The sequence below is a fragment of the Notothenia rossii genome (genome assembly GCF_949606895.1).
Source record: "Notothenia rossii genome assembly, chromosome: 11".
NCBI lineage: Eukaryota > Metazoa > Chordata > Actinopteri > Perciformes > Nototheniidae > Notothenia > Notothenia rossii.
Genome location: NC_136910.1, coordinates 21711743 through 21733121, shown reverse-complemented (window position 1 = coordinate 21733121; position 21379 = coordinate 21711743). Strand labels below are relative to the sequence as shown.

General features: G+C 40.7%; 2 protein-coding genes across 10 annotated transcripts in view; one reads left to right on the top strand and one right to left on the bottom strand.

Moving 5' to 3' along the window:
* baiap2b (BAR/IMD domain containing adaptor protein 2b) overlaps nt 1–14038 on the top strand; it is a 76483-nt gene extending 62445 nt beyond the window's left edge. For 2 of the 4 annotated variants that reach the window (XM_079658867.1, XM_079658866.1), the window contains 6 exons: nt 2865–3069; nt 4153–4354; nt 4839–4919; nt 5328–5493; nt 6705–6742; nt 12201–14038. In XM_079658867.1, the coding sequence (XP_079514993.1) occupies nt 2865–3069; nt 4153–4354; nt 4839–4919; nt 5328–5493; nt 6705–6742; nt 12201–12345 (837 nt within the window). In that variant the 3' untranslated portion in view covers nt 12346–14038. Of the gene's footprint in view, nt 1–2864; nt 3070–4152; nt 4355–4838; nt 4920–5327; nt 5494–6704; nt 6743–7459; nt 8038–11792; nt 11837–12200 lie in introns of those variants that run through there. The other 2 variants (XM_079658869.1, XM_079658868.1) reach the window with 2 other exon arrangements.
* Nucleotides 14039–18227: 4189 nt separating this feature from the next.
* Nucleotides 18228–21379, bottom strand: part of aatkb (apoptosis-associated tyrosine kinase b) — a gene marked incomplete at its 5' end in the record, with an annotated part of 86732 nt that continues 83580 nt past the window's right edge. For all 6 annotated transcript variants that reach the window (XM_079660872.1, XM_079660873.1, XM_079660874.1 and 3 more), the window contains one exon: nt 18228–20880. In XM_079660872.1, the coding sequence (XP_079516998.1) occupies nt 20852–20880 (29 nt within the window). In that variant the 3' untranslated portion in view covers nt 18228–20851. The remainder of the gene's footprint in view (nt 20881–21379) is intronic.

Below are 21379 nucleotides of genomic sequence, written 5' to 3'. Positions count from 1 at the left end.
ACTCTGTTGTGATTGGTCAACCACTTAGAGATGTCCCGCCCCTTAGCCATGTGTTGGCGCACTAGCTTATACAATCGCGAGTTCTACATAATAATAATAATAATAATAATAATAATACATTTATTTTGGGCGGCGCCTTTCATAACACCCAAGGACACCTTACAGGGCATAGGGGCAATATAGGGAACAATTAAAACAGTGGATTTAGTGAAGTATCAGCCGGGGTAAGACAAGACAAACAACAGGAAATTGACTACAAAAGGACACAGGGTACAGATTATAAAGAAAATGCCAGTTTGAACAGGTGGGTTTTGAGTTGGGTTTTGAATGTTGTTATGGAATCAGACTGTCGGATGTGTAGTTGCAGGGAGTTCCAGAGTCTGGGAGCCGAGCAGCCGAAGGCTCGAGCACCCATGGCTTTGAGGCGATAGCTTGGGACGGTGAGAAGTCCTACGGACGAAGAGCGGATGGTACGGGAGGGGGTGTACTCCTGAAGGAGGTCGGTGATGTAGATGGGGGCAAGGTTATGGAGAGCTTTGTATATGAATAGAATGTTTTTGTAGTCAATACGGTAGCGTACAGGAAGCCAGTGTAGCTGAGTGAGAATGGGGGTGATGTGACCGGATGAGTTGGTGCGGGTGATGATCCGGGCAGCAGAGTTCTGGATTATTTGCAGTCTATTGAGGAGCTTGATGGGAAGGCCAGTCAGAAGTGCATTGCAGTAATCAATCTGGGACGAATGAGTGGACCAGGATTTCAGTGCTGGGTTGGGACAGATATGAGCGGAGTCTGGAGATGTTCCGAAGATGAAAGAAGGCAGGGCGGGTGATGTTTTTTATGTGTGGTGCGAATGAGAAGGAGCCGTCCAGAATGACACCGAGGATTTTCACTTGGGCAGCGAATGGTATGGGGAAGCCGTCGCTGATGATGTTTGGTGCTGGGGTGTTATGTGAATTGGTGAGGGTGGATTTGGAGCCGATGAGCAGGGCCTCAGTTTTGCTACCGTTAAGCTTCAGGAGGTTCCTGCTCATCCAGCTCCTGATGTCCTCAAGGCAGGTGGTGAGGGAGGTTGGGGGGAGGGCAGTGGTGGGTTTGGAGGAAATGTAGACCTGTGTATTGTCGGTGTAGCAGTGAAAATTAACCTCATGGTGACGGAGGATTTTGCCCAGGGGGAGGAGGTATATGATGAATAGGAGTGGACCCAGTACTGACCCCTGGGGGACACCCAGTGAAATAGCACTTTCTTGTGACTTGTGATTACCGAGTTGTACAAACTGTTGTCTGTCAGTGAGGTATGATGAGAACCAGGAGATTGCAACACCAGTGATCCCAATGCCAGCCAGGCGGTCCAGGAGTAGTGGGTGAGAGATGGTATCGAATGCAGCGCTGAGGTCAAGGAGAGGATGAGGATGGTGAGAAGTCCGGAGTCAGCTGCACGGAGGAGGTCGTTGGTGATTTTAACCAGGGCTGTTTCAGTACTGTGTTTTTGGCGGAAACCAGATTGGAAGGGTTCATGGAGGTTGTTTGTGTCAAGATGGGACTGAAGCTGTGCGGCAACCACCCTCTCAAGGGCCTTGGAAATGAAGGGTAGGTTGGAGATGGGCCTGTAGGGGTTTAGATCGGCTGGGTCAGTACTGGGTTTTTTGAGGATGGGAGTGATGGCAGCCAGTTTGAGGGAGGTGGGTACAATTCCAGAGGTGAGGGAGGAGTTAATTATGTCAGTGATCATGGGTGATATGGCTGGTAGGCAAGCCTTGACCAGGGTGGTGGGAAGAGGATCAAGCTGACAGGTGGTGGTCTTAGCTTTACGGATGAGCTCTGAGATGGTGTATTCCGATGCTGGGGTGAAGATGGAGAGGGAGCTGGTGAGTGATGGACCAGTGGTAGACATCCAGGGTGGATCACTTGAGGAGGTGCATGCTGAGGCCAGCTCTAGGTGAATGGTGTTAATTTTGGAGTGAAAAAATTGCAGAAAGTCAGTACATTGGTCAATGTAATAGTGATGTCATTATGTTAAGGAAGTAAACAAAGGAGTCCAATGGAAGCTTTTCAGGCAGGAGGGAGTGTGTGGGAGAAAATGTCCCTCTGGGTGGAACCTAGACAACACATAAGGAAAGGGAAAACTCAAAAAAACATAATTGGGCCCCTTGAATTAAGTCTTGACCTTCGAACAGCCCTTGAAAAAGTGAGAGCACGTGAATCCAAAATGTCCTCCGTTAGTGCTTGTACCCACTTTCAGCTCTCATGGTTAAAAATTCTAATCGACTCTCATGAAGTTAGAAGCACCCAAACACAGCTGAGTGCTGTCTAATAGGGTTCTTAATAAGTACCTGGAGTGTGTCGAGGACTGATGCCCCCGGATGTGACTGTTGCATCATGGGAGCCCTCAGAGCATCCTTAGGCAACTCTTGTGAATGCAAACTAACTTGTTAGCGAACCATGCTAATTAGCTCGTTGCACAGAAAATAACTTCCTCAATTTCCGGGCTCTCTCTCACCCTGCCCCTCCGGCAGGCCTGGCTCCTGAAGAGAAAGAAAGGGAAACTTCAAGATTTGATGAAAGACGCCTCAGTTTGGCTCAGGCTTTTAATTAAAAAACCCGGTACAAATTCAGTGGTGTTTTGTGTTCCCAGATTAAACACACTTTGAAACTCTTTGCAGTCTCCCAGTAGTCATTCCATATGTTAATCTTTAAAGCACAATACATTCATTTATAGTATTTTCATTAACCAGCATTTCCTGACCTCGATCCACTCTCCATCTTGTTCATTATTATTAATGAGCTGTTGGGTGTTATGTAACAGCTTTAGGTAAAGAGAGATGAGTTTTCGAATTGTCTGTATGCTAATGTCCCCATCTCTGCAGAGGCTGATGGGAGGTGTGGACGGGGGGATGCCGGTGATGAACGGCACAGCGGGGGCTCACGGAGGGGAGGACTACCAGCAGTGGATGGAGGGCAAGGTAGCCCAGGGGAAGGCCTCCCCGCAGACCCAGCGGCACGGGGGGGAGGTGTACTCCAACACCCTGCCTGTGCGCAAGGTCGCCCCCGCCAAGAGCAAGACCACTCTGAGTAAGGACACGTATTGTTTATTTGGCAAGGGATTTGGAAGGATGAAGAACACCAGGAACAGTTAATGAAAGCACTTTTATAGTTAACTTTACATACGCATACTGCGTGTCATAAATGTTTGTATACTTTGACTATACTTCCATAAGTCTCTAATCTCTCTAGAGATTTGCACAATTGATCTATAAAGCAAAACATGTGATACAAAAATACGTAGCCAGAGGTTTTTCCAAAAAAAAGAAAGTATAAGCTAAGAGTAAGGATATATAGAGATATATATATATCTATATATATATATATAATCAGAAAAAAAAGTGTATATATATATATATATATATATATATATATATATATATATATATATATATATATATACAACCCTAATATAGTTAATTTCAGGAATCCTTTTGAAAAGGTCAGTTAAAACGTGTAATACCAAAATAAAAAATACATCCTTAAGGATGGCAACAAATATAAACTGATTATTGAGCACTGGTATTTATATTAATATTTGTTTGTGACTTTTTGGAGCATATGATGTACATATATTTTATTTTGCTTATTTTTTCCCTTTTTTCATATATTTCTAAATATATTTTATGAATTAATTGACAATTTTTCAAAAATAATTTATGTAAAAAGTGTTAGGGTAACAAGCCAAAACTTAAGCCTACGCTTTTTCAGTCCGTGTTATTATATAAATGGAAAATGACCTAACTAAAGCTTTTTTATCAAAGCAAATATTCTATATTTGATGGTATTTCTTGAGAGAGTTATCACATCTAAAAGATAAAAGCCATTAAAAGAGCTATTGGAATACATATACCTGGGTGTCTCCTAACCTGTGGAGTTTATTTTATCTTATCTTTAATAAAAATAGTCCAAAGTAAGCAGGATTCCAAGGAGATGTGATATTAAAAAGGAGAAAGGGATGTTTGAAGTAAAAATAGATATAGGAAAAGGAGGAAATTTGAAAAAAAGAGATTCAGAAACTGGAGTATATGCAGCTGCTTTGGCTACACATCATGTTATACACTGTTTATTAGAGAAAGGGAGACTCAAAGCTCTCTCCCCCCCGTTATCCAGCGGAGACCCGCACCCTGCCCCGGTCCAGCTCCATGGCAGCGGGGCTGGAGAGGAACGGCAGGACCCGGGTCCAGGCCATCTTCTCCCACACAGCCGGGGACAACAGCACCCTGCTCAGCTTCTTCGAGGGCGACGTGATCACCCTGCTGGTCCCCGAGGCCCGGGACGGGTGGCACTACGGGGAGAACGAGAAGACCCGGATGTGAGTGACTCTTAGCTGCAGACTGTACAGTGAGGCATAGCCAAAATAACTCACAACTCAACAGATTCTAGTTGAATTTGGTGGAAAATCATGCCATTGCTGTTTAATAAATAAATAAAAAATGGTATGTATTTATTTAGCCCAAAATAATAAAACCCATTTGTCTCTTTGAAGTTTGAACAAATCAACGAACCTGAATGACAGTGTAATAACAAAATAAATACAACAACATGTATCCCATTGAGATGGTAATGTAAAATATACTTTGAAAAAAAAAATATATAATGTAAGACCAAGGTGGATATTTACCTTTACCCCCTACTTTATATAAAGTATAAATATACTAGACCTGCCGTAAGGAATATTCTGTGAATTCCACGGATTTAACACATTTTTCCACCATATTTGATAAATCAAAGTTGGATTTGATTCTAAAAAGTTGTATATTATTTTGCTAATATCTGGTGCCTCCTCACCCCTTCAGGCGTGGCTGGTTTCCCTTCTCCTACACCTGCGTGATCTCTGACGGGGACAGCAACTCCATGAGGCAGCTCCGAGTACACAAGTATGTTTGACTCTTGTACAAAGAGAATAAGTCATTACCTCACTGACCAATACCCAAAATCAGTTTTGTAGGCATATTTATATGCTTTTGTATCACTTTTTATAAAATTGTATTTACCTATTGACATCTTCTTTTCATGAAACTTCATTATTGACTTTTTTTATTTTATTTTACAATTATAATGATACTGATTGACCTGAGAGCTTATCATTTGTAAAACCTTCTTGTGAACAATTGAGAATTAAACAGCCAATAATAATAGGTACTGTCAAAAGCAACTACCCACTGATGTCTCCCCTGCAGGTAAACACCCACACGCTAACATGTTGGTCCCTGATTGGACCAAGAAGCATTCATTCAGGGGAAAACATGTTTATGTCCTGATGTTTTCCACTCCTGTGTTTCCAGCCTCCACGGGAAGAGCAGCAGCACGGGGAACCTCCTGGAGAGAGAAGACATGGCGGCCCCTGTCCCTGATTACGGCGTCCACTCCCACATGGCGGCACAGAGCGCTGCTGCGCTGCACGGCAGACAGCAACGCCCCTACAGTGTGGCCGTGCCAGGCTTCCCACAGGTGGGGGGTCCGCAAAACAAGCACAAAAACACACACTCTGACACACACACCCACAGATGACACACAAGCCAAGCCGTCGCACGAATCCTGGCAGAGATCAGCCCTTGTCTGTCTCAGAAAGTTTAGAAGTAGCTTTTCCCTGCGTGCTGCTGACCTGAGATATACAGGAATAGCTTTGCTTTGACAGGCTGTCTCTTCCTTTACAATACTCTGAGTATTTTTGTGCCAAAGCTAGCAGAAGATGCCCCGCTACATTAGCTTACGCAGACACAGATATCTGTTCTCGTTCACTTCACATGTCCCTGTTTACGGGAGGTTGGGATGTGGCACAGCTGAGATTGGAGAAGTTCACTCTGCTGCCCCGCTGAGGGAAGAACTTCTGACAGACAGTTGATAACAGAAGAGGACGAAGAGAGAAGGTTGCCTTGGCAATAAAGGAAGGAGGGTTAATTTTATAAAAAAGGCAAAACCAGAAGTGGACTTATGCAACACTGAACCTGTCCTTCCTACGCCTCACCTGGAACATCACATGTGGGCGAAGCTTAATTGCTCAGCAGTCATGTAACAACTTAAACTGCCTCTTCCGCCTCACTGCCTGTAGGGATGGAAACATGTCTGCTGACATTTAACACGTTTTTACTTAGGTTTATGTGCACCTGGAAGTGTCTGCAATGCTTTGAGTTGATCATTTGTAGGCCTAAGTTTTTGTAGGTGTTTACAACTTCCAAAATCATTGAATTGAGTATATTTGAATACGCATTTAGGATTTATTTCAAATCACTGATGAATAAGTACTAAAAATTGCCTTTTTAAATATTGATTAACGGACATAACTGACCACACAAAAGTAGTAGTAGCAGTAGTTACTAACTACATGTAGGCAGATCAGACATCAAAAAGAGCAATATGTTATTTAAGTCATAATGGACAACATCATATATGTTATATGTTTTTATTGAAAGACAACATTTAATCGTTTCCAAGTGTAGTCATACAGTTTATCCGTTTTGATTTCCCAGCTTCTGTAGGAAAAGCCTTTTAAAGTCACTGAGATTCTGATGTATCACTTCCACCGTGTTGCTTTGCTGCCACCTGCAGGCTGCTGTGGTCATTGCTCTTATCAGTTTTCTTTAAACTGTTTGAAAATTGTTTGTAATATTGGTTTATATAATAAAATATTTCTTAAATCAATCATCTGTCTGTCTTTACAGCAAGGAGCTGAAGAGTACGAGCCCCGCTTCCCTACAAGGTAAGAACCACTTGTTCTAGTTAATACGTTTTAATGTTGTAATGATATAAAAATCAAGTTGAATTCATGTTCAGTAAGTTCAAGCAGACAATCATCAAGATTGTGTTTTTGGTAATGGCTCTGGGATCTTCCATATTGGCCATATATTCAGTATGTTGAAAAGCAGAAGAGGAGTTAAGGGATTGGGATGTTTTAAAGACCTGACCCTGATAACACACAACCAGCAGAACACACCACATTTCGTTTGTGTTTGTTTTACCTTTGTGTTCTTTTATGTTTGCATTCTCTTCTGTTTGCCCTCGTTTGATAGGATACGATAAGTAATCAAATAATATAGTGCTTATACTGCATATTGGTAGAAGACCATTTGTGTTATTGGTTAGTTTGGTTTCTGTCAAAAGCTTAAGTTGGATTAAGTTTTCTTTTTGTTAACAAAACACCCAAGCTTTGACCTCCCAGCTCCTTCTAACGCTCCACCCTTGCACCATGTCTCTTCAGTAGCGCTTCCACCTGCTAACTGCACACCCACCCAATCCCTATTAGCTCACCCTGCTTCTTATTCATGGTTAATTTATGGAATAAGTTACGTTATAGTATGGGGTTCATTTCGCATGTTGGAGGGTGGATGTAGCTCCGCCTCTCCTTGTCCCGGTTGTGTTTGCTGCTGTTTGTCCTGAGCCAGCCCACCTGGAAGTCTGCTCCTCTCTCTGTCCACAGTTCCACAGAGGGCAAATTGATTTCGACAGTGTGAGGACAGACAGACAGACACTGAGCCTGACGATGCGATAGGACTGCCCTCGCTGCCCCTCAACAAACCCCCCCCCCCCCCCCCTCATCCTCACCCCCTCTCCCCCGCCTCCTAACCTCCAGTTTACAGCAATACACTCTCCCTGAGCCAATCAATGCAAGGAAGAAGCTTTGGTCTGTATCTCCCCCCCCTCTCTGATCTCCCTTCTTCCTCCCCCCAACCCCGCTCTGAGCTAACTAGCCAACAGGGGGCCACTGGTGAAGCCGAAACCAGAACAATACAGACTGTGCCATCCGAATAATCAAAACCAATGGGATGCACATTTTCTCTGAGGAAAATGTATCTTTTGCTTGTCTTTCATGCATGTACATTTCTTTTACATATCGCTGGGGATTATATTTCCTCACCAAAAGGAACCTGATTTCCACCAATGTAAGTGCTCTCCACCAGAATGACAATGTGAAGGATATGTGAATCAGGGTGTGAAATGAAGAGGATTTATCGTGTATTTAAAAAAAAAGGCATTACAATCGATATTTTACTGGGTCTTTCAGTATTTAACAATACTTTTAACCTTTTCATGCTGTGAGGTTTTGTATTCCTCTGACATAAGAGGCTGTGCATCACGAGAAGTGAACTGCTCATGTAAATGTGTTGTGAAACAGAGACTACAGTATGTGATGAGAATGTTAACTGTACATAAATGTGCCATACAGAAGTACTTGTCATAAAGTATCTGAGTTCATTAAAAATTGCACCTTATAATAGTAATAATCTATATTTCTGACTCTGTGAACAAACTCACTGTAACGTTTTAAGTATCAGCCTTTGATCTTGTTGGGGGGGACACTGAGCTCACACTAAGCTAGGGTCTGGGGTCCTCTCTATTTATTGCAGTTTGTGAATGTCATTCCAAGGCTGGGTGGGGTCAACTGTGCCTCACCCCTTTATGAGATGCAAGGCTCTGAGTTGAGTGCGGAAACCATTCGTTTATAAATCATCAACACAATTGTTAAAGGGGCCCTATTGTGCTTTTTGGGGGTTTTCCCTTCCCTTTAGTGTGCTGTATGTTTCTTTTGTGCATGTAAATGCTCTGCAAAGCTAAAATCCCAACGTTTTTCTCCCACACAAACTCCCCCCTGCCTCCATTGGACTCCTTTGTTTACTTCCGTAACATAATGACATTATTATGTAACACTTGCGCTTCTATTGGCTAGCTCTCTAACACATTGTACATGATAGGCTAAGGGGCGGGACATCTCTAAGCGGTTGATCAATCACAACAGAGCTGGCCAGCTAACTAATCAGATCAGACCGGGCTCTGGTTTCAGACAGAAGGTGAAAGAATAATAAAGAGATTTTTGGCATGTCACATTGGAGGTACACAATATGAACCTGAAAATGAACATCATAGGGCATCTTTAAGTAACTCTAGTTTATAGTTGAAGCGCTTTAGTTCTGAAGCAGGTGTTACCTGAAGTTAGGGCTAGGGAATGCATTATGAGATAGGAGCCTCTCAATGGGCAGGCAGTATGAGAGAAATAAAGAGCTTTTTGAAAATTAAAGCATGGAGACATGTCCCGGTAGAGGCACTCGGTACACATATTAATTTTTTACAAAAATGCCAACTATTTGCTGCCTCCTGCTTCTTGGTCCAGATGTCCAAATGTCAGAGTTTGCACATTTTTTCTTTTATATTTATTCGGGTTTGTTTACTAAGATTTTTTTTCAGAATAAATAATTACTTTTTGAGAAATTAATTGGTGGATTGATAATATTCTAAATATAATATTATTAAAGTTGTATCACTGGCTAGGTTAATACTTCCTTTAAAAAAAGAAAAGACAACTCTTGCTTGAGTGCACTAGATCTTTACATTTGCAAACATCTTTTTTTGTTTGTTTGCTCATATTATAGTGTCTCGTACTGTTACACAACACAATATATATTTTAAAAGTATTATACAAATATGCTGATACATTTCTGGTTTGGAATGAGGCATCAGTAGTATCACAATCATGAAACCACATCCACCCTTTACTGCTCAGCCTCTCTGCAGCCTTGAAGGAGAGGAGAGGAGTGGATGTTATGTTTCAACCTCACTCAGCCTTCTTCTCTTGTGATTGCAATAAAGGCTTGATTTCCAAACTCCAGTGAGTAGAAGCATCCTGTTTTTGAAGATAGAAGAAGTGTTCTGTGTCTGATTCTCTCTGTGCTAAATAAAGACGCTGGTCTGCCCGTCTGTCGGTCCAGTTTATAGTCTGATCATTCTAACTGCTGTTAATAACAATATTCAGTTGAATATTGAAAATGTTATGAAGTGTTTACAAAAATATTATCCTTACACTGTCTTAACATAAGTTTTTCTTCAGATTATTGAAAGAAGAAAAGGGAGTTACAGACACTTCTGTGTAATGGTTTTCAGTTCTTTCAAGAGAAATACTCTAAAACTCAAGTCAGGATGGACGCTTTTGCCATCAAGTGTTTTCCTTGCTGCATATGTCTGCTCTGTCTTCTCTGTTTGTGTGACCTAACACCCGTCTCCCCCTCAGCTTTGCCAACCCCCCTTTTATCAATCTCTGTTTTGATGACTAGAGAGAAAAGTCGAGTGCAAACGACTGGAAGCTGCCAGTGTTTCTTCTTTCTCCACTCAAATAAGTCCAACGTACAGTATGACAGACAGACACAGTATAGCTCACCGACCACCTGTCGGCAGATCACTGCTACATCAACTGATGCTTTTATTTTAATGTAAATTAACAACATATTGCACAGAGAATCTACCAAACAGTTTAACATTGATAACCTCAAATGTAAGGGATATTTCTACTCTTAAAAAGTATGAAATACAGGAATTCAGCTGAAAATGTTTGGTTGTTTCTGTTCATTGGTTTTATTCAGAAGGCAATTATATCTCCAAAGACAATTACAATTTGTTTTGCCTCTGAAGGTCTTTTTAATTGTCTTTAATTTGCCTAGCCAAACTTTTTTATTTCTGCATCTTTCTGGCTTTTAAAATGAATTGTCTTTATTTCATAGTCATCTTAAGCATTAGGTTAAACATCATCTTAATTAGTCTTTTTATTTGGGATAATTAACAGTTATGCCAACTTACAGGCAACATAAAATGCTTCGTTCAGGCTTTTAAAACTCCTCCAAGAGGATTGTTTTGCTTAATCATCTCACCCTGAGCTTGATTTACAGCATATACACAGCTGGTGATCATCCTCTTGCTTAAACCCGCTAACCAGAGGCTCTACTTGCACTTTTGGTATCACTTTTCATGACAACATTTCTGGAGCTGAGTCAGTTCCCCCCCCCCCCCCCCGTGTGTGTGTGTGTGTGTGTGTGTGTGTGTGTGTGTGTGTGTGTGTGTGTGTGTGTGTGTGTGTGTGTGTGTGTGTGTGTGTGTGTGTGTGTGTGTGTGTGTGTGTGTGTGTGTGTGTGTGTGTGTGTGTGTGTGTGTGTGTGTGTGTGTGTGTGTGTGTGTTACTGTCATGTGTTGGGACTAGCCTCCCTTGTGGGGACAAAATGGAGGTCCCCATGAGGCGAACCATTCATTTTAGGGTTAGACGTGTGTGTGGTAATGCTGCATATTTCTAGCCCTGACCTGCCAATGCCATTCACCCAATGTCCTGCTCTTCCTGCTGCTAGCAAAGGTATCTATTTCAACTCAACTGTGTGCGTGTATGTGTGTGTCAGATTCACAGCATATCCATTTTATATGTGTCTCTCTATTTGTTGTCTTTTATATGCTTGTCTGTCTCATGTCTTGAATTGTATTAATTTCCATGTGTCTTGAATATTCTTAGGTCCCTATTTCAATGTTAACATATACATAGTGAGTGTTTGGGCTTCTGTGCACGTCCTCTTGTTTCACTTCAACATAATTAAATAGTTTCTTTATATACTTCAGTAGAACATGAACAAGCAAGATCATCATTGAGTTTGACTGGCAACCTTTACAGCATTGTTTCTTAAAGTGGGGCATGCGGGTCAAGTGTGGCCCTTAGAAACATTTGAGTCAATTTCAATAATGTCTCTTCCAATATCTTGCACTTTAAACACTGCTTGCATCAAGTTTTAAAGGCTCCCAGTTGTCTCAGTCATGGTCTCATTTGCTAATATACTGAATCCTAACATAACTTGGACTTATTAAATATGCGTACTGTAAAGCCATGTAAGAGCACACTGTATTTAAAAATAACAAGTCATTGCCCTGTATAATATTAGAATATAATGACTATTGGTGTTTAAGAAAAAACTGAGTGTTGACCCATGGGGACTGTCTCTGCCTTTCAGTACCGGGCCAGATTACGCTCGCTTTTGAGTGACCGAAACTCCTCGTAAGTGACTGACCCTGGGTCTGTGGGTCTTCATGCAAACACTTCTTCTTCCAATGTCTCCATTATCACAAAAGCGGCTTCTTCGTCGTGTTGGCTTTGGGTGTCGTGGAGTGGCTTTTGGGTTATTTCCTTTCTTTGTGTGATGTGATGTGACTGCACTCTGATTGTGGGGTATAAAACTGTACTTGTACATTTCAGGGAATGTATTGCATGTTTCAGCATCGTGTTTTACCTCCTTCTTTTTCTTTTGGCATGACTCATGACATTTTCTGTGATCTTTTCTAACTTTCGTGTCATGCATGGTTTGCATTCACTTTTTAAAAACAAAACAGCTTCTTCACTGTATTTCCTCTCTTCCTCCCAGTGATGATCCGCCCATGGAGCCGCCTGTCGAGGCCCCAGCCAAACCGCCCCTTTCTGATGATGAGGATGAAGTGGAGGAAGAGCTGCCTGATGAAGCACACTACGTCTCCTTGGAGAAGTCCTCCACCCCCCCGGGGGAGTACTGAGCCGTGCCTCAGGTTAAACTAGCTGCAGGTACATCAATGGTGCCCAACTGTACCCCCTCGCCTCAGCTCTGATTCAACAACAGAATTAAATAGTGCTACTTTAAAACAAAGAAATGACTAAGACCAGCAAATGAACGGCACAAACAACAAATCACATGTACAGTTATCTCTGTTTTAGTTGAGAGATCATGTGATTAAAAGCTAGAATGGTTCATATTTGATCTTCCAGCAAGGAAAGCACTTTCAATTCAAATGTTCCCTGATTGTTATCCTCTGAGTTGTATTTCCGTAAAGGCACATACTGTATATGGGTAATATAATGGACATCATTGAAGTTATTTCACTTTTTTATTTTTGGAACATAGTGTGTGGGGTGATAGGAAAATAAGTTTTCCAGCGTGGGCAACTTGGGTTCTTGGCTCATTTGCAACGTATCACTACCTAAACATTGATAACTGGCTCCTCTTGTAGACTCCATGGATCTGCAGTTGTTCTGTAAAGTCACGTGACAACATCTCTGTGCTTTTTCAAATGCAGCTTCCTCCCCTGCCTTGTCAACTGAAGGGTTTCAATGTTTGTACGCTTCACATCTTGGCAGGTGTTTCACCTTTGTAGCCTCTACTGTTCACACTGCCTCCTCACAGGGCTAGCATATCAACTGGTGTTGGTGCAGAAGTATTGCACATATTAGTCTGGACCAAAGTGGATAATCTAAAATGGAAGAGATAATCTGAAACACATAAGAGATTGTATACTAGCCAGAAATCTCCAGTATCTGTGGAATAATATTGGTCTCATTTATGGGATCAAAACTGATAAGCACACTACTCATAGTACTGTATATTCAACTATTTGTATACTCACAGGAAATCTATATTCATTAATAAGCACTGCAGGTGTTTGTACCTATAATAATGCCCTGCCGGTTTAGTGATTACATGAATATACAAGCAGTTTGTAAGGTCTTCTTAAAGAAATTATTTCATCGGGTAAATTAAATAATACAATCAATGAGTAATTGCGAGTCTTTTGTTAAGATTGGTTAAGATCACTTTGATGTAAAGTAGAGCGATCAGGATTACACTGATACAGGTTGGTATTTTATCTTGGCCGTTCTAAGAATAATGTTTTAAGGGTGTGTTCAAATGATTAAAAAAAAACATTTTTCACTTACCTCTGGTGGTATCTTCTAACGTATACAGTCTCTTAATAATTAGTGTCACTCAGTGGAGATTAATAGTTTCATTTGTGGTTTTCACATTACTAATAAAGAACTGCCACAAACAGTGTCCTGTTCAAAGAAATACATCCAATTGTGACTGTTGTCTGTGGAATAACCAGAGTGACAAGCAAACCATTTCTGTAACAGGTTGCTGTTGGAATTTTCTAAAGATGAATGGCTGTGAGCACTTCAAATTAATTTCCCTCCATTTTGTTGTTTTTAACTTTTTATGTAACAGACAGTAAACTTCACAATATATCTTAACATCTGGAAAAGAGACATCACTAAAGGGAATCGGAAACTTTTTTTAATGACACAAAATAATAAAACCGGTTTCAGTGTAGCTCTCAGTGTTACATGAAGACTTACAGTGAAAATATGACTGACATTCAAACCTGTATCATGTGATTTATTGTCAAACTTTTTCTGTTCAATTTAAAATCTGAGAATAAAGAATCAAGAGTGTACCCACTTTGTGCCGAATGTCTTGTATTTACTCTTATACACGAATCAATACATTATATTTGTGTCTTTCAATATGGCATTACATCGGGTGATCAAAAGAGTCCCAAATTCTAATCACTGTTAAGTTTACAAATACCTATAGACCTGTAAGGAAATGTGACGTCATCAATAGCAAGTCGTCCATCTTTGGAGGATACTAGCGACCACAACCTATTGAATTAACCTTTACGGCTAACGAAGTAGCGTAGCTTTTAACGTTTTTTTTACATCGTAGGTAGGCACTGTTATGACACTGGCTGTAACAGCCACTCCTATGACCAATAAACAAACAAACATGACATGGGCCTTGAAATATTTGATATTTTTAAATTGCAATGTAGGACACTAATTCCAAACACCAAAAGGGCAACGACCTCACTAACAGTGATTGGCCCATTATTTTCTTGCTATCCTCCAAAGATGGCTGTGATGCCACAAAATAAAATGTGGTTTGTGTTCCTTATTGCAAAAATATCTATAGCAACAACATGGCCCTTTCTCATTTCATCAAATCCCCCTCCTCGACTCCTCTGTCCTTCGGTAGTGACCCGGATATGAATTTCAGCGCGCCATGTTGAAGGACATCTAATTTCTCTAAATGCACTTCGAGGATCGAGCGTCGAGGAGGCTCTATGGAGGAGCTATAACCGAGGATACACTGATGGATCCTCCACGGTCCTCCACGGCTCCTTCGCGGATGCATTTCCGGGAACAGAGATGTTTCAAAGAGTCGTGACGCACGGCCGGACTTATCTCAGCCAATGACAGCTCTGCATTCATCCCCTGGATATTATTTTATTAACTGCTGTCATCGCGACGCGATGTTTCCAGTGAGAGCAGCTGTGAGGTACGTGCAGAAAGCAGAGCAGTGTGTAAAATATATATCACTCAGTATAACATGCCTACTCTCTTTATTTTCTTTAGTTTAGTAGATATCTACAAACAAAGAGTCGATATTTTTCTAAAACCATGTAGTGCTTCACATAATAAAATACACTACGGCTGTTACCTGTTTTAGGAGCTGTAGGTGCGTGTGGTACAGTGTGTAGGTGCGTGTGGTACAGTGTGTACGTAGATGCAGCGGACAGACAGGTCTCAGTTGGTTTGGTGTCCTCTGCTTACTTTTAATACTTGTAAATAAAACTTTTGGCCCGTAATTTATTTCCCTCATTGTAGCGACCAGAGAGGGGGGGCGATATATCCAGTCTCTGATAGTGTTACGTTATTAAGACAGTGCTCTGTTTGATTCTGAATTTATATAAATACATATATATACAGTGGGGCAAAAAAGTATTTAGTCAGCCACCAATTGTGCAAGTTCTCCCACTTAAAAAGATGAGGCCTGTAATTTTCATCCTAAGTATACCTCAATTATGAGAGACGATGAGAAAAAAAAATCCAGAAAATCACATTGTCTGATTTTTAAAGAATTTATTTGCAAATTATGGTGGAAAAAAGTATTTGGTCACCTACAAACAAACAAGATTTCTAGCTCTCACAGACCTGTAACTTCTTCTTTAAGAGCCTCCTCTGTCCTCCACTTGTTAACTGTATTAATGGCACCTGTTTGAACTCGTTATCCGTATAAAAGACACCTGTCCACAACCTCAAACAGCCACACTCCAAACTCCACTATGGCCAAGACCAAAGAGCTGTCAAAGGACACCAGAAACAAAGTTGTAGACCTGCACCAGGCTGGAAAGACTGAATCTGCAATAGGTAAGCAGCTTGGTGTGAAGAAATCAACTGTGGGAGCAATTATTAGAAATGGAAGACATACAAGACCACTGATAATCTCCCTCGATCTGGGGCTCCACGCAAGATCTCACCCCGTGGGGTCAAAATGATCACAAGAACGGTGAGCAAAAATCCCAGAACCACACGGGGGGACCTAGTCAATGACCTGCAGAGAGCTGGGACCAAAGTAACAAAGGCTACCATCAGTAACACACTACGCCGCCAGGGACTCAAATCCTGCAGTGCCAGACGTGTCCCCCTGCTTAAGCCAGTACATGTCCAGGCCCATCTGAAGTTTGCTAGAGAGCATTTAGATGATCCAGAAGAGGATTGGGAGAATGTCATATGGTCAGATGAAACCAAAATATAACTTTTTGGTAAAAACTCAACTAGACCTGTTTGGAGGAGAAAGAATGCTGAGTTGCATCCAAAGAACACCATACCTACTGTGACACATGGGGGTGGAAACATCATGCTTTGGGGCTTTTTTTCTGCAAAGGGACCAGGACAACTGATCCGTGTAAAGGAAAGAATGAATGGGGCCATGTCTCGTGAGATTTTGAGTGACAACCTCCTTCCATCAGCAAGGGCATTGAAGATGAAACATGGCTGGGTCTTTCAGCATGACAATGATCCCAAACACACCGCCCGGGCAACGAAGGAGTGGCTTCATAAGAAGCATTTCAAGGTCCTGGAGTGGCCTAGCCAGTCTCCAGATCTCAACCCCATAGAAAATCTTTGGAAGGAGTTGAAAGTCCGTGTTGCCCAGCGACTGCCACAAAACATCACTGCTCTAGAGGAGATCTGCATGGAGGAATGGGCCAAAATACCAGCAACAGTGTGTGAAAACCTTGTGAAGACTTACAGAAAACGTTTGACCCCTGTCATTGCCAACAAAGGGTATATAACAAAGTATTGAGACTAACTTTTGTTATTGACCGAATACTTATTTTCCACCATAATTTGCAAATAAAGTCTTTAAAAAAAAATGTAATTCTCTGGATTTTTTTTTTCTCATTTTGTCTCTCATAGTTGAGGTATACCTAGGATGAAAATTACAGGCCTCTCTCATCTTTTTAAGTGTGAGAACTTGCACAATTGGTGGCTGACTAAATACTTTTTTGCCGTGTGTGTGTGTGTGTGTGTGTGTGTGTGTGTGTGTGTGTGTGTGTGTGTGTGTGTGTGTGTGTGTGTGTGTGTGTGTGTGTGTGTGTGTGTGTGTGTGTGTGTGTGTGTGTGTGTGTGTGTGTGTGTGTGTGTGTGTGTGTGTGTGTGTGTGTGGCCGGCCTGCTATTGTCGCATTATACCGCACTGTGAATGAATTATAAGTAAATATATAAGTCATCATGAACACATCTGTCCATCAGACAGAGGGCTGCTGTGCCTCCTGTCATCATTAATGGACGTCTCTTTAAAATGACCGCTCAGAGGAGAGCAGTTCTCATTCCTCTAACCGCCTGTTGCTTCCCCTCCTGTCTCCTCGGCTCCTCCGCTCGCATCTCCTGTGGGCGGGACTAAGTCTCGGGGATAGGAGTCGAGGAGGGGAGTCGAGGAGTGGAGTTAGAGAAATGAGAAAGGGCCAATGTATTCCCTTTTTCCCTCTCTGTTTACAGGAAGTTGTGGAGCTAGGTGAGTGAAGGCAAATCCCGTTGTCCTGAGTCATCCCCAGAGGTGGGAGAAGTACTCAGATATTAGTAAAAGTCTGTCACAGTAAAAGTCCTGCAATCAAAATGTTACTCAAGTAAAAGTACAAACGTTTTAGCATAAAAATATAATTAAAGTACCAAAAGTAAAAGTAGTCGTTGTGCAGATTGGTCCATTTCAGAATAATATATATGATATGTTTTATAATGATTGATAATTAAAGTGTTCTCAAAGCTGGTAAAGGTGCAGCTGGTTTGAATGACTTTGTATACTGCAGGGTAGCTTGTGGATTTACTCCAGGTGGAACTAAAGTCTGATTTAACACTTGATTATATTTCACATCATTCATCCACATCTGTAAAGTAACTAAAGATACTAAATAAATGTAGTGGAGTAAAAGTACACGATTGACCTCTGAATTGTAGTTGAGTAGAAGGACAAAGTAGCATACAATGGAAATACTCAAGTAAGGTACTACTATCTCAAAGTTGTAGTTCAGTACAGTACATGAATAAATGTACTTACTTCCCATCTCTGGTCATCCCCAATGTTTAGTTTTTTTGTATCAGTCAGATCAGGCTATTATCGGGTTAACACAGTTTAGTTTAATCCCAGCACAGACCTACAGTAGACGTATAAACACAAAACAATGTTGCCTCATCACATTCAATTAAAACACTTTTTCGATATTGCCACTGAATTATATTGTCTTCTCATGTGAACCCAAAGTACTCTAGGTAAAACACAATCAACAAATGGTGCAAATAGTCTTAAGATGTGTAAAACAGACTTTATTTATATTTGATAGAAGGTACAGAAAGTAATGATGTGACCAGGTCAGTGGGGGGGGGGGGCACATGTTACTGACGGCATCGCATCTTCTTTGTTACGACCAGGCCAAAGCCCCTGCTCTGCCTCTTGATCTCCATTGTGGGGTAAAAACAACCCACCTGTTGCCCCTGATCCACAACACAACATCTCTTTGGCAACAATAAAACATAAGAGACATGTTTTTGTTTTTTTCAATCCTCCCTCCTGTACTGGTACATTACATCAATACTCTTAAAAGTATTCTTGTCGAGATACAAAAATATTACGGACGGCTGTCTAGATGGTTCTATGCAAACAAACACTAGAAGACACTACATGTTGATCACAGAGCACTGTGCGCTCCAATATCCCATCAACACACCTTCCATTTCACTTCCTATCATTAACACACACAGAAAGCAAAGCATTGAAACATATCATGATCATGACATCGTTCCCCATTGCCTTTAACAAGCTGACCAGACACATTAGACTTAACACTTAACTGATCTATCCCACCTAAATAGAATATGGCTCCATAAGTTTTTTTTAAATATTTCAAGTGTAATTAAATCTCATTCCGTTTGACATTTGATGATCAGATGTGATTTATATGTGAAAAATTCACATAGTAAAACTTTTTCTTGTGACTCTTCATTCAAATCTGAAAAGAGTCAATATTTCAGCTTAATACCAAAATCATAGAACAAAACTGCTCCAAACAACGTCAGTGTAGCCAATATAGAAGCAGGAGACAGTAGCAATGAGCAATAGCTGGAACACACTAGATGTATAATGTGCTGATTTACATTATGTAACAGCATGTTTGTTCAGACAAAAGAAGAATTTAACAGCTTTTATTATTGTTGTGCAAGTTTGTATTTGAATGAATTGGCCTGTAGGGCTGGGCAATATGATGATGACTTTAAAAAACAGAGCTTCTATCCTTTTTAAGGGTCCATTTATGCTTATTTTCAGGTTTGATAATTGTATTTTGTGCCTATATTCTGATAAGGTCCTTTCTTTTCTCGTACTGCCTGTGCTGCAGCACCTCTTTTCACCCTCTGTCTGAAACCAGAGCCCAGTCTGCTCTGATTGCTTAGCTAGACGACTCATTGGTCAACCGCTTAGAAACTTCCTTTCCCTTAGCCTAGCACGTATCATGTGTTGGAGCAATAGCCAATAGAAGCAAGAGTGTTACTTAGTGATGTCACTATGTTACATAAGTAAACAACTACTGCCCCTGATATCTGTGGTTTCAAATGAATTATGTTTTAGCTTAGCTGGAGCTTTGCATCAATATGACGAAGAACCTTGACTTTTCAGATGTTCTAATCTAGACAGTTATTTATTGACTCACGATTCAAAGTTCTGCAAAAAGTACTTCTGCAGGAGGTACAGTATAACAAAACTGCAATATAATATTTCATGTGCTGTGATTTCATACATATTGCCCACCCGTATTGGCCCCTATTAGAGAACTCATCCATCATGTAGCAGTCCATATCATGAATCATCAATATTGCTGAAAATGTGTTTTTGGCAGCAATAGGTAACATGAAAATGGATTTCCATGACCATGTGTCAAGACTAAAAGACAAAACCAAAAACGGTCCCTTTTTGTCTTTAATAAAATAATGTTTAAAGTTGATGTTTTCTTATACTTAAAACCATGCATTGCTATATTATAAAAAACGGTTTAATTAGTGAAGTCTGAAATGACTTCTTTCCTTATTGTCACGATAGTGTTTTTGATGTTTACAACAGGAGGGATTGGTTGTGATGGCGGTGCTGGCATTCAATTTGGTAGAGAGAATGAGCCACATGTATGTTAAAGAGTACAGTAATGGTCCTGATACAAAATAAATAGTCACAAAATATCACATTGTTCAGGTTTGATCAGCTGTTTCCACACAAAAACATTCTGAAACCAGACATGACCCATCAAAATTCCCAGTGCTTCCTGCTTTCTTTTCCCTTTGTCTCTGAATGAACCCAAATATGAACATTATATTACTTGTGATACCTTAAGGATTCTTGTTGATATTTATTAAGACAAGCAAATCAATTTTCTACAAAGTACAAAGTCTGTGGAGCTGTAGAGTCTTCAAAGTGCTGATCCTCTGTTGAAAAGCCAAAAAGTGGAGGTGTCTTTGCCAAGCGACCGTTTGCACAGTTCAACTTTTCTTTTCTCTAAGTCCAGGTGGTTTCACACTCTCATGAATGCTTCCTGTCATAAATTAAGAAGTGAAAAAGGTGGAATATGTGTTGCTTTCCAAAGGTATGTCCTTCCATTGTGTCTCTTTGATCTGAAAAAATATGTACAATCAAAGTATCCCCTGCTTTCATAGATCTGTTTACATCATACACACAGTATATATTAATATTCTGTAATTTTGTATATATTAACCATTCTCTTTTCATTGTTCTAAACAGCTTAGGTCAGTAAGCACAACCTTTTCAAAAGTGTCCACAGGCGGTAAGAGGCACTGTCTTGTGTTTCTAAAACCTGACGTCAAGAAATAAATAAGAAGTCATGCTAGCAGGCCGAGTTGTTGTCACGGAGAGGCAGTAATTATCCACAGGTCATTATTCTTTGTCCCCATCCTCGCTGCTTCCTGCGAAACACAAAATGAGGCAAGGAGGTTTAATGAACACAATTCGGTCTGGGGCGATAAGCTGTTGCCAAAATAATTGCTTTTTTAATGGGGTTGTCACCCACATTGGTGTGCAGTCAAGAACAACATAGCATCTTCTAAACAATATTATATATATATGTCCATACCTGTTTCTGACTATGTTAGAGTAACTTTTACGGTTGAGGCATAAATAAAAAAACAATTTTAATTCAGTTATCTTAATATTTTTGAAATAAAATGCACTCTAAATTATGGCCAACTCAATATGGTTTTGGTGTTAACTGTCTAGGACTGACTCCACATTCATAATGAATGTAAGTCGGTTATCTTCAAATATCAATGCTGAGTATTTTAGACATTTTCTTTTTGTCCCTTAGTTCTGACATGCTATGTTTCCCAGTTTTAGTATCATCGATCATTCAGTCGCAAGTTTCCCTGCAACCACTTCTATAAACTGCTTCAATCTGTTCAGAAATTC